Source organism: Atta cephalotes, assembly GCF_000143395.1.
Source record: "Atta cephalotes unplaced genomic scaffold scaffold00018, whole genome shotgun sequence".
Lineage (NCBI taxonomy): Eukaryota > Metazoa > Arthropoda > Insecta > Hymenoptera > Formicidae > Atta > Atta cephalotes.
In genome coordinates, this window is record NW_012130082.1 from 4,975,814 (window position 1) to 4,993,636 (window position 17,823).

A 17,823-nucleotide genomic window follows, 5' to 3' on the forward strand; every position below is an offset into this window, starting at 1 on the left:
ACGTACGTACGTTACGTTACGTTACGTCGTACGTACGTACTCTACTCTCTCTCTCTCTCTCTCTCTCTCTCTCTCTCTCTCTCTCTCTCTCTCTCTCTCTCTCTCTCTCTCTCTCTTTCTTTGCGGCGATATCTCTCCGGGAATCCAATAATCTTTGTCTGCGAGAGATACAATTTTTTACGTCAATTACGTTACGGATGAAATCTAACGACGAGGCATTGCCTCGGGACCGAACGGGAAATTCGATTTTGAATGAGAAAATTCCGGCACGTTCAGAAATATTTTTCCTTAGAAAGTCACGATTTATATACGAAATGAATATTGTAAATTTTGTTAAAATATCTAAAAATTTAATCATAGATACAAAATGTCACAAAATCTGAAAATAATTTTGTTAGATTATCAAAATAATTATATGAAATTGGTTGCTAAAAATATGTCGAAACTTTACAGAATTGTTTAGCATGCTTGAAATTTCTACGTAATTATTTTGATGATCCAACAGAATTATTTTTAAATATGTAATAGCTAAATTTTTAGATACTTCAAAATCATTCTTTTCGTGTATACATTACATAAACATTACAAGAATACATACTAAAATAAAAAATGCCATATTCAGTTTTTCGTCCTTAATAATATTTCTTGTGAATTTATGTTCCAGTTTAAGCTAATTATGCGATTATTTGGTGGTCTTGAAATACAGTCCTAAACTTAAACTTGAAACTAAAGTAGTAATATTTCAAATTAATTATTACTTTCAAATTAATTATTACTGCAAATATAAGTATCTTAGAAAGCTATTAATGATTTAGCTGCTAATAAGCATCTTAAAAACTATAAATATAATTTATTACGAAAAATATTATCCCAGTCATACATATTAATAGTATTTAAGAGTTAATCCTTTATCGTTGCACGCGCGACATTCATTCTTTTGAAGCACGGATTCATATCAGAATGGGTCAATTTCGGGATATCTGATGCGTCTGCCGATTAGGTTATTTAAAATTTAGAATCACGTGCGCGAACAATGGCTGGAAAGTGAAAGGATTGAGCGGAAAGGGTTGTTGAGCGTCCTTAAAGTCGCGACCCTCTCACAACGCGGGCGAGCGATCGCGCCGATGAAAGCTTATCTCGACGGTCGCTTTTGTCGAGTATCGGACCGCCACCGTACACCGTCATCAGGTATACTATATCGACCGCCCGCTAACGAGATCCTGTTACGACAGTTGACAGTTGTTTGAACGTGTGTTTCGATCCGCGAGACTGGCACGCAGAACGTTTCTTCATCAAGAAAGGATCTTGTTATAATTTTTATTACACACGAGGAGAGTAATAACTTGCGATAAAACGTAAGATAAGAGTCATCCGTGAATGCGCTTTCAGAGACGCATAATTGCATTCAAATTATTCCTGTTATTACTCTCTATAAATTCTTTGGAGTGGAATCTCATTCTAAAGAGTGAAAATTGAGCCAGTCTTCAAAAAGAGTGGCTCAATTTTAATCTTTAAAAATGAGATTTCACTCTTCAGAGTGACAATTAAAACGTTTATTTAAAGTTCCGCTGAAGTTCTCTAGAAATATGCAAAAAATGAATTAAAACTGAAAGTGAATTATGATAGACGGTAAGTAACGCAGGAGAACAAAAGATTTATTTTTTATTCTTGCACTAAACCGCATTAGAACTTTTTTTCTCGCTTTCACCAAAATTGTAATGTAAAATTCTTACTTTAAGTTCCAAGTATACATTAGTTCAACCACAAAAAAAAACGGATTTAAAAATGCAGTTGAAGTAAAATGAAACAAAATACTATAGATAAAGTTTATATTTTTTTATTAAATCAATTTATTCCAGACATAATTGCGAGTCGATAACATCGAATTCAACAATCACCCTGAAACACTAATAATCCTCCTTAGATTAAATTATATAATATTTTTCGCAATAAATTTCTTACTTTCTTTCTTTCTTTCTAATTTAATCTAGGGGGGGGGGGGGTTATTAGCGTTTCAGAATGATTATGTTGAATCCGAATGTCGGCTCGCAATTATATATATCTGGAAAATTGATTTAATAAAAGAATATATAATGTATTATTTGTAACATTCAAAAATATGACCGATTTTGACTTTCTTTATATTTTGATGTATTCATAAATATGGTCGTGTTTAAAATTCTTAATATACTATAGATCTATTTTATGTGGCCGAACTAGAAAAGTGTACTTACAATGAAATATGATGATATGGTTGATACTTAGCGAAAGCGAGAAAGAGAGTTCTAGTACAGTCTAATGCAGTGATAAAAATTAGAACTAATAATTATATATAGAAAGAAAAATAAAAGAATGAAAATAAGATGAATGTAAAGAATGAGAATAATAGTGAGATAATAATGAATAATTACTGACTGTTCGAAAAAAATAATACTTTCTTCTTTTATCGCGTGAATTCAGCGAGATCTGCTTAAAGTTTTCCCACGAAATTTTAAAGCTTATTGTAATCTTTATATGAATGTCTACGCGCGCATATAAAAAATTATATCTACGATATAATTCTTACAAACTTTTATGTCTTATAATTTAAATAGCAATTAAATTTAATTATTTTATAATTAAATTAATGCGCTTTTAATGTTCAGATTCTCGAAAGTTTATTATCTTGAGAGAATAGTAATCGTGCGACGTTTATTACGACGGATTGCCCATTATATATTAAACTGACCCACGGCGAGTTGCCGTTTAATTGAATAATTACTCACCGGAACGAAGCAAGCCGCAGTCGTTAAGTTTCAGAGATAATTGCACCCCAGCTCGTCGGAGATAATCCCGTATTTCTCGCTCGTCCTTCCGCGATAATACCGATCACGATGCGAATCGATCTTGCCTTCTTATCGAGAATCGCCGTGACAGGTTCTCGTCCTTTGAATCGTAAATAGCCCTCTGAACGGAAACATTTCTCTCCTTCCTCGCATGATACGACTCCACATCGTTTCACGTCTCATTTTGCGACCCATAACATCCACCGTCTCGCATAATTGGTTTAGCCTGGTTTCTCGAATTGCGTGAAGAGGATCGGATCGTAAATCGAGCGCTACTCGACGCCTCCTTCTTCTTTCTGTTCCCCAGTATGGTTTTCCGACTCGTAATCGTAAATTCCCGTATCAAAGATTATTTTTGAGCGAATTGGATCAATGGAATTGTCTCCTTGGGAAAAGAGGGTAGCTCCACTTCTTATGTTGGATGACTTCTTTCCCGGCACGACACGGCGCGGTGCAGCGTAGCGCGACGCTGTAGAGAATGCTCTGAAAGAGCGAGATTTCTTCTTGGAGCGAAACCTGATCGCACCTGGGCGAGCTGCTTGCGCGGTCGCGTGAGCGCGTGATTACAATCTTGACGGTATAATTTTCGTCGAACTCTTTCGCCACCACCGTTCGGCACAACTGGTCGCGAGATCCCGCTCTAAGGATACGTCAATCGTCCAAGATCACGACCCTTAATGCGTCGCGTTAATTGCTGCTTCAACGAATCTCGATGTTAAACTTATATCTCGACTTATATGTTCCGCTCGGATGCGCCTGTAGATGGTTGCTTGTGTTCCACTGGAAAACCTATCATCCGATGATCGAACCTCCTAGATAAAAGTGAGCTACCGAGGTGCATTATTCGACGCTCCTTTTTGTACGTCGTGTACATAAAAATCCTTAAAATTCTTTAGCATTTCAATGGTCGGTTCACCATAATCCGATTTTCTGTTAAATCCTTTCCAACGAGCGACAAAGTCAATGTGACCTATGACAATCGCGACCCAGGACGAGGGATTCTGTTCAAGCAAGCTTAAGGATCGTTATCCGATTTTTATCTCGCCAGACTCCTAGACTGGCATCGCCTTTTCTGGATGAAAACTTCTTCAGGGAATCACCGGTGTTCCTCGATCAAAGAACGATAGCTTCGCGCAGCGACTTCGCTGGAATCGTCGGAACGAAGAAGTCTGGTCCCAGCGGAATAGAGCTCCCGGAAGATGAAAGAAAAAAACAAGCAGACTCTCGCGGCAACCTTTCACCGGGGGCACTTCCCGAGGCTCGTCCTGCGGTGTTCTCGTATCTCGCGGCAAGAACAAGAATGTCGAAGAAAGATGTCGTCAATTTGACGACCCGATGACTCTTCCACAACGAGGACTCTCCCTCATTGGGGGACGCGGAAGTGACCTCGTTGGAGAACGGCTGCTCTTCCTCGTGGTGTTATCGCAGGGCACTGGGAACGCTGCGAAACCGATCGGCGCGGCGTGTTGGTACAGAATGATCACGGCAGGGTCCACGAGCTTATGGTCCCTCTCTTTTCGCTCTCCCTCCGGCTCCTCCCCCCTCGTTCACTCTATCTCTGTCACTCTCTCTGGTCGTCGCGTACCCCTTCTTGGTCTCTTCAACTAGCGCGCTTCTCTCTCTCTCTCTCTCTCTCTCTCTCTCTCTCTCTCTCCCTTCGTCCCTCCGTTTTCCTTTCGTCTCCCTCCTCTCTCTCTCTCTCTCTCTTACATCGTAGGCCCGCGGCTCGTTCACTCGGAGAGGGAACCCCTTGATGGTCGCACGAAACCCGCCGGCTGCTTCTCTCCCCTGCTGCTTTTCTGCCTTTCTGTTCATCTCTCTTCTGTTGCTCCGCTCGCCGTATATTCTTTCTTTCTTTGCCTTTCTCGTTTCTTCCCTCTCCCTTTGCCGCCGCAGTGGCTGGTTCATTGGTTTCATCGGTGCACCAGCCTGGGTTCTCCGTATTCTTTTCTCTAATTATACCGTTACGTGCAATCGCCCGTGTCAATTAGCAGCTCCTTTCTTTCATTCCTCCTCTTGCGCGCTTCTTTTTTTTCTTTTCTCGCCACTCTAGGTTGGAAATCCGACGTGGCGTGCAACCCCTTCGAAAGGACCGCTGCGCAAGGGAAGGGAAAGCAGGGCGAGGAGTAGACTGGCGCGCGCGATCGGACCCGCCAATTAATCCTCCGTATCCTTCGAGTCGCTCGTGTAACAAGACCACCATTCGAACGACGATATCCGAGAATCCTTGATTTCTTTCAAGGACCGATCAGGATTAGTGTATCACAAATTTATCATCTAAAAACGTTTCAAATAACTTGATATAAATTTGAAACATAAAAAAACGCAAAATTTAATTATGATATTTGACACAATATATATATATATATATATAAAACACTATATTTATATAAATTAAAAATATGTACATAAAAAATAAACGTTTTAAAAATAATACATATAAGAATTCTTTTTTTTCTTCATTCTAAATGAATCGAATAAATTGAATTTAAAAAAAAAATCGAGAAAAATTTTTTTTCAAAACTTCCTGGAAAAAAGGATATACATTTTTCTTTCGTCTTTCTTATTAAAAAAAAAAATTATTTTAAGATTTTTAAAGAACTTCATTATTGTTTCTATTTGACATATTGTAGTTTAGTCGTGTAATTTCAGATTTTATTCATTTTTTTATTCTGATAAAAATATCCATTTCGCTCAGAACAAAAATACATCACTCGTCTAAAATCTGATATTATATTATAGTTATAATATAAAAGACGCAACATAATGATGATTAGCGCATATCAATTTAATTAAAACAACCGTCTCAAAATGCATTAAATCTAAAAAAAAATCTGCAACATCAATAATAAAAAATTATTATTAACTATTATATAATTCATTAATAATTATAATTTATATTTCATTATTTATGAATTTCAATGAAATTTTTAATAAATTATTATATAAATCAAAATAAAAATTTGAATTGGCTTATAAACGAAAGTGCATTCATGAAATTTATGATGCACCAAGTCTCTGAATGATTCCAATCAAATTCCAATTAATTTAAGGATTGCTCAGAACAAAATTTACAATTAATAATTTATCCCTAATCTTATTTATCTTTCCCATATGTTAAATAATAAAAAACTAATAATTCTTCCATATTAGCGAAATAGATATTACTTGATAGATATATTACAGGTATTATACTTAACTAGAGATTAAGATAATCAGAATCGAAGTTACCCTCTATATCTGTCCTTCTTCCTCCAAAAGCGCAGCTGCGGTCGTTCCGTCGCGATGATCTCGTTCGATGTCGAACGCGCGATCGACGGATACGGAGGCATTTAGCGTTAAATGAATGGCATGATTGCAGGTCCATCGTAATCGGCGTTTTACCGCGACGATAAATAGCCTCCATTTACGAAAGAAGGAAAAAAAAAAAGAAAAATCTCGTCGCTCGTTAGAACCTCAGAGCCGCGCAGAGATGACGAGATACGGTTTATTCATCGGCGCTTTCTTTCTCGATTGCCTCTCTTCCCTTTAATTATACCGTTACGCGTGATCGCCCCCTCTCCTCCTTTCCCTCCTTCTCTCTCCTCCCTCTTTAATTGGCTTCTTCCATTTCGGAAACTGATCGCTCCTGCGGGCCGATTTCACCATGACTGACTTGTTATCTGCCGACGAATCTTTGCGAAAAATCTTGAATCGGCGTCACGTTCCCAAACAACGTGCTCTCACACGTGTCAAGAACATAATCAATAATCTATTACGTCATCGCGTCGTTTCAACGACGTTGACAATGCGACCTCTTCCGTTTAACTAGGTCTGTTTTTTATTCCTGTACTAGAATTCTCTTTCTCAAATATCCACAAATATCTATCTCATTATATATCTATCTCATTTTAAGTTCTAAAAGTGTATACTAGTTTAGTCACAGAAAAAAATAGACTTACTGTGTTGTCGTTGTATGGAAAAAAATGCACAAATCCGACGAGATATACCTGTTAAGTGTATTCCTGCGCGCATCAACACGATAATAGTCATCGATTAATCTATCCCTCTTAACTCTCTTCCTCCCTCCCCCCCTCGCCATTCTCCCACCAATCAAAGCAACATGTGCGATCGATCACCTTAATTGCGGCAGATTCTGTTCTCTTTTTCTCGACCACTGCTCAACGGGGTAACCGTTGAATTAATTGAAGGCTTTTACGCCACGAAACGTTGCCATCGAGAAAAATGTTAGACTCGACCTGCGATCATTATCGGATCCCTTGCGTGTTTTTTCTTTTCACAGGAAATCATTCCTATCGATTGTCTCTCTATTATTGTACCGGATATCTTTTATTAGCCAAATGTTAATTAAACACGCGAGGAGGAAGGACAACTGATAAAGAACTCGTTCTAGATGAATATTGACTTTCAATGTTCATTAAAAGCATGTTTTACTAATAACTACTAATAAGTACAAAATGGAACTATGGATATTCATATCGCCAGCCGAATATAACAACTGACACTTAGAGAAAGATGCATGTGTATTTTTTCCCTTATTACAGACATATTATTTCATTCTTCTTAATGTTCTCACTGTTGTGGAAACATTCACGATTGCACGAAGTCTCGGATTTCGTCCCGTTACAAATTCTTTTTTTTATTAGAAATCTTACAGTTGTAGGAAATACCTTAATGCTAACGATGAACAGTTTGGGTTTAATCTCGACAAAGTGGAGAGCGCATTTACCGATGACTTATTGTGAACGAGATAATTTAATTACATAGAAAAATGTACAATTGATTCACGTATCATTAGTGTATCATTAGTTATCCTAAATTACACGATTCTTCGCACCTCAAAGAATCGTTTCAAATAAAAGATTTGCCCTATCGTTACGCATACCAGTACCATAGCTTCGAAGAACGCCCATACCACAACACGGAAATTTGTACTCTCATTGATTGCCCTGTGATTGCGATCGCGGACCTGAAATCGCAAAAAAAATACTCATAAACATTAAAATCAGATCAGCAAAGTACATCAATAAAGAAATGTGTGGGTTTTGCTTCTCCATTAGTATATACCTGCATGTACTCTTGTTCATTTTTCACACCCCACAAGCTGGTGCTCAAATCTTTGATCATATCATCTAACTTTCCATGATTACTATCTCCATCCTGATTCTCTGCACCTGCATTATCCTCAGATTGTTTCCGATTTTCGTCAATGTCCATATTGAACATTACCACTTTCGGTGTCATTGTGCTCTTCTGATTACTGAAGCAATAAGTATAAACGCCTGAAGTATGCGCAGCAAACGTATATTTCCCACTACTCTCCTGTTCACCTTGGTAGATTATTCTACCGTCAGGGCCAACTATCTTAACATCTATATCTAAGAATCCACCCTCTGCTATTTCAAATGTAAGACCTACAAACATACAAACGATATTAGACAACATGTGAATATGCAACTAATTGTAAATAATCAAGAAAGCTTTATTAATTAAACAGGCATGATTTATCAGAATTGTATAAAACCTGTCCTTTTTAGCTGAACTTCTTATATTACTTATCTTTTTCTTCTTTTTTTTCCCTCAATGTAAAAAAAAGAAAAGTTTAATCGACAAAAAGAAACAGTTCAGCTAAAAAGAACAGATCTCTAATCATTTAATTTTGTATGTTGGTATAACAAAGGAAAATAAAATAAAATCAGAGAAGTAAAATCAGAGAAGTAAAATATACTCAAATATACATCATATGCAAAATTTGTACAATTTATATAGATAAATTTTCATAAAAATTTTCGTAAAATACAAAGTTTTTATACAAGAACTAAATTTTCATAAAATGCAAAGTTTTTATACAAGAACTTGTCTGTAAACAATATAAGTAAAAAACAGTAGAGAAATCAGTAAAGTGGCAAATAATAAAAAAAGTAAGAAAATTAGTAAACTAATAATTATCATATAACAATCAATAAAACAATCAATAAAATTGATAAAATAAATCTAAATTATACTAATGAACGTTGTCGACGAAGGTACTCGCTTAAAACGTAACAAAAGGATCGAAGCGTAGTAGAAAACTAACCCATCTTGGTGCCGAATTCGACTTTATCGAAGAAGCATTCCTCAGCATGGGCGTCAACCGTGATGAAGTAACAACGTACATTGACGACGGATAAGACGAGGAACAAGCACGAGCTAAGCCACCTCATTTTCTTCGCTTGAATTTTACTATATAATCATAAGAATGACATATGTTTTCTACTCCGCCTGCACGTACCGATCGCTCGCCACTCACAGCGACAGCGGCATGTTGCTACCACAGCGCCACGTATGCAATCTATGCATTGCATGTCGCCACGTATCACGCGGAAATTAAAGTTTCTTCAATAAAATGTCATACATATATGTATACATAGGGCCGTTTCACCTAGAAGGGTCTCTAGTTTCACCCATGCCGGTTTTTCAAGTTGCCTTCCCTAACATTCGCAAAGTTCATTCATTTCATACTTATTTAACATTTGATGACAGTGACTTAGTTTCCACCGAAGGTTTAATCCGAATCAGAATGTAAGAACCAACTAACTACAGAATATTCTTTTTGACTGTAACAGAAGAATATTCGACTGTAGTTGATTGGTTTTTATATTCTGATCTAAATTAAACCCTCGGAAACCAGGTCAATATGTTCGTCAAAAGAATCGTAATCTTAAAGCCCGATGTCCACGATGCTAGAAATCGGTCCGAGATCTCGAACAGAGAAAAAATTAACAAATCACGTTTGAACAATTTGATCACATGACTATCGCGATTGTCAATTCTTTCTTTATCCGAGATCTCGGATCGATTTCTAGCATCGTGGACACAAGATTTAAGAATTGACTAATTGCAGTCGAGTATTCGGCCCTGCGCACAATAGAAGGAATAAAAAATTAGGAATAAAGAACGGTTTCTGATAGGTTGAAATTTCAATATTTATTCCTATTTCTAATATTTCCACCATTGTGCGCAGGACCTTAAGGCTTAAACACAATAGGCACAGGCAATAGACACAGGCAACAGGGAATAACAAGCCATCCAATCAGAGCTCTGGTATGTAAATTCGATTATTCGATTATTATATCCTAAACGGCCAACATAAACGCTCTCTTAAGTCATTTCATCGATGACTCGCGAGAATATGAATGGCTGCGTTCAGTAGAAAAAAGTTTTGTAACTATTATCAAATTTTTCAATACGATTAGTTCTTGCTTTTGATTTCTTATAGATCTAAAGGTATAAATAATATTAAAGAATTTTATCACAGTTGCATCTTTCTCTGCTAAACGCAACCATTGAATATAATTGATTTATACATTTAGATCTAGTGAGGAATTAAGGACAAGACCAATCAGATTAAAGAACTTTACAACAGTTGTTTTCTGTGATGAACACAACCACAGTATAGGTAAGAACAATAGGTTCTCTGTCATCCAATGAGAGCTTTGCTTTGTATCGTCACGTAAGAAAAAACTTTTATTGGATATCGCTCATCATTCATCGTTCATCATGTCCAGGGGATGGATTCTTGTATTTTCAAACAAACAATTTTAAAATTACAAAGTGAGCAAATTTACTAGATATTGACCAATGAAATTATTAGTATTTTAGTAAATTCGCTCACTTTTGTAATTTTCATCTCGTTTCAAGATACGATAAGACAAGATAAATCGATCCTCTGTAGACAGTAGATATTAAGGTGCATTTACATGTAAGCGTTAAGCAGCGGAAGTAGCAACCAATAAGGAGATTTTTACAGTAACGTAAAAAGTATTTTTTACACTGCCCGGCTGATTGATTGCTGCTTCCGCTGCTTGACGCTTGCATGTGAATTATTTTATTAGCTTTACACAAATAGCGCTCCTCGAATGCACCCAACGTATTACTTTGACTTAAGGATTGTAAAACTACAATTGTCTACGAATGAACATTGGACGCCAAATTTTAATAAGGTATAATTAATATATTTTTATTAAAGATGATAGTTTCAATTATAAGCATATAAGAACTAGCGATTAATTTGTCGTTATGCCCTCGATTTTACATATTAGGTGTAGTAAAAAGAAATCCATTATTTTTGCATGAAATTGAATGGAAAAATAATGGATTTCTTTTTTTTGCTACACTTAATATATCAGAAAAGATGTATTCTCATAATAAATTTATTACAAGACTTGTTTATATAATTTCTAGGGATTAGCGATTAACTTTAAATATCATTTAAATTTAAGTGATTAAGGCCCAGTTGCACCAATGTCACTTTGAGCGACTTAAAACTCTATCTGTCTCGTTTTCTCTCTCTTAAAGTCAAAAAGAGACAGAGAAAGAGTTTTAAGCCTCGCTTAAAATCAAAATGATTATTGGGCCTAAAATATTTTGGAATTTCCTCAAAATATTTTGTCTGCCCGAGATATCGATATTGTTATGAATCTTTCGAAAAGAGAAGTATATCAAGTTAATTATTATTTGTGAATTTTAATGTTATTTTTAATTATTATTTTAGAATCGCTAAACAGGAAAATGAATCTGAGATCAAAACAAATGACGCTAAAAATTTAAGAACGACGATCTTCAATGTGACGAACGTAAAATTTTATGGTTACGGTCAACGCGATGCTGCAAACGCTTTAAAGTGTTTTTTAATTGGTCAGTTGTAAAATTCTTTCTTCTAATTGGTCCATCAAATGCTTCAAAGTATTTGTAGCGAGACTTTGACCAGCCTTCTATCTTTAAATTATGATAAAAGTATTGCAAAGTAATTGTCTAGAAGCAACAATTTGGATGAAATTACAAATCCATAAATTGATGCAGTAACGCTTAATGTATATTCGCCTTGATTCATTCTGGTTCATGAAATCCATGTCTGAATTACTGAACTGAAATGTATGCTGTAAATTAGGGAAGGATAAAGAGAATTATATTATAAACATTGAGGCGTGCTTAGTTTTGGATGGTTTTCGATAACAAGAATTTATAAATAGCAATCATGCGCGCTATCAGAGGCCTCTGTGATTATTAGATAAAGAACAGAAGATACGGGTGTATTTGTAATCTGATTAATAATGATAGGCCGAAATTTATCAGTGTTCCTTCCGTGGATGAAACCCACCTTGCATCGCTCGATTAAAAGTCTGCATATCTCCTATCGCCAATGTTTGCGTAACAATCTTTTATTGTGAGTATTCATGCAGTGGGATGTGGATTAATTTGTAGCATCTGTTTCTAACCTAAATATTTTCTTCAAGAACTGTACCAGTAAAACTCGCTTATACTTCGTACGAGTCGGTGAAGGAACATGAGCAAGATGTGAAAGAACCTATTATTATAATGCATGGTCTCTTTGGCTCGAAAAACAATTGGAATTCGTTGTCAAAGGCGATCCATCAAAAGACTAAGCGCAAGGTTATTATTAGTGCTTTCTGACAATCTACGAGATTAAATTTGAATTACAATAAGTTTTTTAATATCTCTTAACATAGACTATGCATTTTGTTTCTTAGATCGTAATATGAAAATAATTTTGTGTTGCGCTTAAGAAAATAAATGCGTAGGTCATAGCAGTGGATGCTAGAAATCACGGTGATTCTCCACATTCATCAAACATGTCGTACAAGGACATGGCAGGGGATATGATTCAACTTTTGAAAGACCTAAGCTTTGAGAAAGCCGTCCTAGTTGGTCACAGTATGGGTGGTTCGGCTGTTATGTATACCGCATTGAATTTTCCACACCACGTTAAGAAATTGGTGGTCGTTGATGTGTCTCCTGTGAGAACTAGCCCTAATCTTATGCAGATGGAAAGGATCTTCGAAGCTATGCGTTTGGTGATGGTGGATGGAAGTCTCACCCTATCAAAGGCACGCAAAACAGTGGATCAACAACTATCTAAATCTATTAAATCTAGTTCGATGCGTCAGGTAACATTTCTTCTGGTTATTTTACTTTCAGCATAATACCTGTTTCTTCCAATGTAAATTAGCTTTAATCTTAATTCAACTTATACTCTTCTCTTTTTTAAATCTTCTAATTCTCATTAAAAAGATAGAGAGAGTTGAACTAAAATTAAAATTAAATCACTAGTAGACATGAGCATAAGAGTCATGTTTGTATTATGTTTGTGTTATGTAGTTTATACTGACGAATTTGGTGGAAGCAGACGCGGGAAAATACAAATGGCGAGTTAATTTGCCAGTGCTGGAGCAGGCATTCTCGACTCAGATAGCTGTATTTCCTAATATAGGCTCAAAGATTTATGATGGCCCTACGTTATTCATAGGTGGTGCTAATAGTGATTATATTCAAGCGAAAGATCACGATGCAATCAAGCAACTATTTACCATGGCAGAATTTCATTATATTGATGGAGCAAGTCACTGGGTTCACGCAGATAAGCCTAGTGAATTCGTCGATCTTTTAACAACTTTTATAAATTACTCGGCCTTGTGATAATTGTGAATATGTATAAAAAAAAGTCAAACATATATCCTTTGTAAATATATACGTGTATTTTGGATGAATTCCACAATATTACAGAACAATGTGAAAAGTATTTAAATAAAAGTATTTAAATAATAATCGTGTAAAAGTGGAAAGAAACTGTAAGTTATGTGATTACGACAGAAAAGCGCCGTTGAGCGTCGAAAAAATGCAACTCCTAATTCAGTTTGCCCTTCATCACACATATTATCGTGAAAACTGTGAATAGGCTTTAGAGATTAGAAAGCTCATGGAACTAAATGTAATTCCACTCAAGAGGCCACGTGTGCTACATGTGCTTGAGTAACGATATTCGCCGCTAGCGAATGCATCGTGTAAGGATAGATGCCATTAAAACAGTCTATAAAATTAAGTATCACTTTGATTCGTTAATAATTTATAAATAAATTACTGTTCTTTTATACTAAAGAAAAATAGGAACTATTTAATTTGTCGACAAATCAAATGTAGCTTCAGATTAAAGCATTTCCGTTGCAACAGTAATCGCGTGTTCAAAGATCATTTGCTGATCTGCAAATTTTTAAGCTCGTTTTATGCCAAAACATGAAATGTCAAACGTTAGCCAAATGTGCAAATCGATCATCATCATCATCGCTGTAACATGTAACTGTGATATATTTTTGTAATCCTATATATATATCACTTGCAATAATACTAATCAACAAACTGCACATTACAATACATCGTGCGTTGTATGCCCACCGTTGTAAGCGTAGTCGGCCTTATTGTGCATCACAAGCTGATTGTCGACGAAATAAAAAGAATCGGATCGCGTCTCGAATGGATTCGCGATCATTTCGGAAACTGAAAAGACATGCACGTTGTTTAGAATTTTTTGCCGTACAATTTCAGGTATATGCCGAGTTTATTAAAATTCCTTTTAGCGACTCACCTAGATCCGCAGGCAACGTTGGAAACTCGTAGATGTGTTCGCATGTGTTTTTGCTGTTTGGTATGCAAAATCCAAATTGAAAATCGAAGGTTTTCAGTAATCTGTCTCGGAAAAAGTGCCGTTCTATCATCCGAAAATTATTGATCGGTTTAGGCCCTACTAGAAATTCGATTGTCGCTCCGACCGTCTTTAATTTCAGAAATTGTGGTGTAAATTGATATCGCACAAAGCGTCCCGTATTTGTATCTTCAGATCCGAGTTCTTCGCAATCTGGTTCCGATTCTTGATGAACATCGCATTCTGGTAAATATATAAAAAATTAAAAATACTATAGATGAGCGCAATTGATATTTAAAGCTCAATTTATATTTAAATCTATAACTAATACTTTGTTTTGCCATAATCATATGCATTAAACTTTTATTACACAATTTTGCATTATATAACATTAAATAATGTGATATCGCAAGATATTTAATATTAACATACATTACATTTATCACAATGCAAGAGCATTATTATACATTTATTCAAAGCTTTAGATTCTTCACTATTTATTAAATAGGAATTTTAAAATGTTAAAATTAGTTATAGAAAAGATATAGTATCTAAAATATGTTACGTACCACTAGCAGGAGGTTTTGTTATTTCAAATAGTACAGCACCAGTTTCTAGATCCCTAATTTGGAATCTCGTGAAGTCTATGTCGTAGATATTGGCCTCAGGAGAACAGAGATATTCTGTAAACATATTGTTATCTATGCATGAAAGTGATTTGACAAGCAATACCTAAATATTAATCCTTAATACAATTGAGTCATATTCGTGTCCTACACACTTTAAAAAAATTAGAAGTAATTAGTAATTATCAAGTAATTAATTTATATACAACTCTTATAAATACTTTTTAAAGAATATAAAGAATCATTTTATTATGTAAGAATTATTTATGTAAAATTATGTACGAATCATTTAATAATTCTTGTATATTTGTTAGTGATGAAAATTATAAACCCAGAACATGAAGATCAATTATGTGTGATAAAACACTAGAAAATCATTGTTGTGTTAAGAATTAAAAGAGTAAATACAGGCTGTTCTTCTTTTATATAAAATAAAAAAAAATCGACACAAACGTCATTCTATCTTCAACAATCCATTTCAATTCATTTGTGTTGACTGTTTCCTAAATGGAAAGCAACTATACTGAGACAGTGGTAATTTGAGCCACTGAAGTGGATCATAAATCCATTAGAGTACAAGAAGAAAATAGCGGTATTTAAATTTCAAGTAGGAACATACTGTCCGTGATAGTGGGCAATCGGAGCACCATTTCCGGAGTCACCGGTCCACCCTCGACACTATCGTCAATGCCGTTTTCTGCGTTGTACGGCGCGATCGTTCGTGACTCGCTCGACTTGTTCTCGCTGTCCACGCTCATAATTTATTCACGAGACTAAACGTATTTGTATATGGAGACGCTAACGTTTGACATTCGGTTGAATAGGAGGGATTGGCCGGAATGAAGTTCACGACGGCAGCGTCGATCGACATCAATCTCATATACTTTATCGCACGTTCACCGTTTCGTCGATGGCTTGTTCGTCGCGTTGCCACGGCCACGCGTCATCCTAGAGTCCTTAGACGTCATTACTGATTACGTTTACGACTGATTATGACTTCTCAGACAGGAATAAACTGTGAATACATGACCACCGTGATCGCCGTGATGCGATCAGCAAACAACACCGCCATATTGTTGGTCTGATTTTTTTGTACATGCGCACTGGAATTTCATATTATTATGACTATTGGCTATCAATTTTTAGCTACTGTCAATTGTCATATAATCAACTGGAAGACATATTTGTTTGGCATGATTTAAGCTGGTTCTATATTAATTGCAAGTTTGTTGTAATAATCATAATCTAAAACATCAATTTTTTTTTAATGTTGCATCATTAATTGTTGCTATATGATTATTTTATACACCCACGTATGTATACCACGATAAAATATTTCATTGGTTCGTTGTTGTCAAATGATCGAATGATAGAATGGGATTAGATGAATGGGAATCGTGCCTTCGTATGGCGCTGTCCACAGTTCTCATGTGTTTATAATGATTGTTAATTCAGAATCTTGGATGTATTAGGTATGGAAAAAAGTTCGTGGCGTTTTTCCCATTGAATTTTAATGCCAGATGGCATTAAAAAAACGCCACGAACTTTTTCCCACACCTAATATAAATAGGATATATTGAAAGTTATCTTGTAATGATTTCTCTCTAATCTATCTTTGTCTTGTAATTGTCTAGTCGCGTGATGATTTCACATGTACGAATTAAATTGTTAATGAGGAAACTTATTTCTGTTTTATTTATGAATTGTTGGATTTCATAGTTGTACGAAATAACATAGGTAAACCTAGCGTGAATACAGTACAACGTGTTGAATTCGGCACGAAAAATTTGCGAAATTATGGGAGGAAGTAAGGTGTCCAATCAGACATGACATCCCTGTTTATAATGAGATTTTTGAGGAATTCGAGATCTTCTTCGATATGTGCATTGATAATATACAGACTTTTACAATTGTTGCAGACGATGTAGTTTTATGTCTTATCAATTCTTTCGCTATAATTTCTGTCCCCGTTTACCGCGGATGCCAGCAGGAAGTCGGATTCGTTAATTGATGCCGGTCATTTTTGCTGCTGAATTATATTATACTTGTACGTGTTATGACCGCTCATAGATTAGAGGAAGTATGAGATGCCGTGTATTTAAAATTGGCATGAAATCTCATTTGATAGCATTCAGTTTTGTTACCTAGGCTACATTTCATTTAATGCTCACACGCTCGTGGAATCATTTCACTTTTGTTGTTTATCAAATGTTAAACAAAGACAAATGATATGCACGAGCGTTGAGAATGTTAACTGGAACAGGAAGTTTGATGTTATCGTAAAAAAAAACGAGTAATGAAATATTTTATACATATTTTCAAATTTTATACATATCTATGTTATTCGTATATTATTCAAATTTTATACATACAGTGAATGCAAAAAGTATTCATATAGAGAAAATGTTTTTTAGAAAAACTTTATTTTTAAAAAGTAAATATTATCTAACGAGAAATGAATCATCGAACTGATATCGAATCAATATCGATGATTTCAACATCAATTTGATGTCGATTCGATGTTTAATTGATCATTTCTTGTTGAGTAATTAATAATTTATTCATAAAGAATAAAATAGATTGTATGTTTCTTAAAATTATATATATCAAAAAGATGTGTATTAATGATAAAAAATATATCATCTGAAAAATAAGCGAAAATTAAATATTGTACTGTTTGGATGCTCAAAAAGTATTCGTTGAAAAATTTAGCTTCTAAAATCAAAAATATATGCGAAGCTCATTTGTTAATGTAAGAACAGAATGTATTCATTGTATAAAAATTGCTAATTAATGTTTATTTTCTACAAATAAGATTTTTTTAATAAAAAATTTCCTTGTACGAATATTTTTTGCTCTCACTGTATATGTATACAAAGTTTATACATATATTTTA

At 35.1% G+C, this 17,823-nt stretch overlaps 3 protein-coding genes across 3 annotated transcripts; 1 reads left to right on the top strand and 2 right to left on the bottom strand.

The window, feature by feature from the left end:
- Nucleotides 1-7,330: 7,330 nt before the first annotated feature.
- On the bottom strand, nucleotides 7,331-9,102 carry LOC105618834 (transmembrane emp24 domain-containing protein-like). Its single transcript, XM_012200369.1, has 3 exons — nucleotides 8,902-9,102; nucleotides 7,893-8,239; nucleotides 7,331-7,794 (listed from the first exon to the last, which is right to left on the bottom strand). The coding sequence occupies exons 1-3, from the start codon at nucleotides 9,026-9,028 to the stop codon at nucleotides 7,645-7,647; spliced, it is 624 nt and encodes a 207-aa protein (XP_012055759.1). The 5' UTR covers nucleotides 9,029-9,102; the 3' UTR covers nucleotides 7,331-7,644.
- Nucleotides 9,103-11,917: 2,815 nt separating this feature from the next.
- On the top strand, nucleotides 11,918-13,301 carry LOC105618838 (alpha/beta hydrolase domain-containing protein 11). Its single transcript, XM_012200372.1, has 4 exons — nucleotides 11,918-12,030; nucleotides 12,101-12,257; nucleotides 12,407-12,772; nucleotides 12,984-13,301. The coding sequence occupies exons 1-4, from the start codon at nucleotides 11,918-11,920 to the stop codon at nucleotides 13,299-13,301; spliced, it is 954 nt and encodes a 317-aa protein (XP_012055762.1).
- A 724-nt stretch (nucleotides 13,302-14,025) lies between these two features.
- LOC105618837 (protein unc-119 homolog) lies at nucleotides 14,026-15,685 on the bottom strand. The gene is made up of 4 exons (XM_012200371.1): nucleotides 15,547-15,685; nucleotides 14,871-14,984; nucleotides 14,245-14,544; nucleotides 14,026-14,156 (listed from the first exon to the last, which is right to left on the bottom strand). The coding sequence occupies exons 1-4, from the start codon at nucleotides 15,683-15,685 to the stop codon at nucleotides 14,026-14,028; spliced, it is 684 nt and encodes a 227-aa protein (XP_012055761.1).
- Between the last annotated feature and the right edge of the window lie 2,138 nt (nucleotides 15,686-17,823).

Excerpts from the sequence above, each read along its gene's own strand:
- LOC105618838 (XM_012200372.1), top strand. The coding sequence starts at position 11,918 with ATGATAGGCCGAAATTTATCAGTGTTCCTTCCGTGGATGAAACCCACC. Across the intron at positions 12,258-12,406 it reads ATCAAAAGACTAAGCGCAAG|GTCATAGCAGTGGATGCTAG; the intron begins GTTATTATTAGT and ends ATAAATGCGTAG. Across the intron at positions 12,773-12,983 it reads AATCTAGTTCGATGCGTCAG|TTTATACTGACGAATTTGGT; the intron begins GTAACATTTCTT and ends TGTGTTATGTAG.
- LOC105618837 (XM_012200371.1), bottom strand. The coding sequence starts at position 15,685 with ATGAGCGTGGACAGCGAGAACAAGTCGAGCGAGTCACGAACGATCGCG. Across the intron at positions 14,985-15,546 it reads ATTGCCCACTATCACGGACA|AATATCTCTGTTCTCCTGAG; the intron begins GTATGTTCCTAC and ends ATATGTTTACAG. Across the intron at positions 14,157-14,244 it reads AACGTTGCCTGCGGATCTAG|TTTCCGAAATGATCGCGAAT; the intron begins GTGAGTCGCTAA and ends ATGTCTTTTCAG.
- LOC105618834 (XM_012200369.1), bottom strand. The coding sequence starts at position 9,028 with ATGAGGTGGCTTAGCTCGTGCTTGTTCCTCGTCTTATCCGTCGTCAAT. Across the intron at positions 8,240-8,901 it reads CGAATTCGGCACCAAGATGG|GTCTTACATTTGAAATAGCA; the intron begins GTTAGTTTTCTA and ends GTATGTTTGTAG. Across the intron at positions 7,795-7,892 it reads ATGAACAAGAGTACATGCAG|GTCCGCGATCGCAATCACAG; the intron begins GTATATACTAAT and ends TTGCGATTTCAG.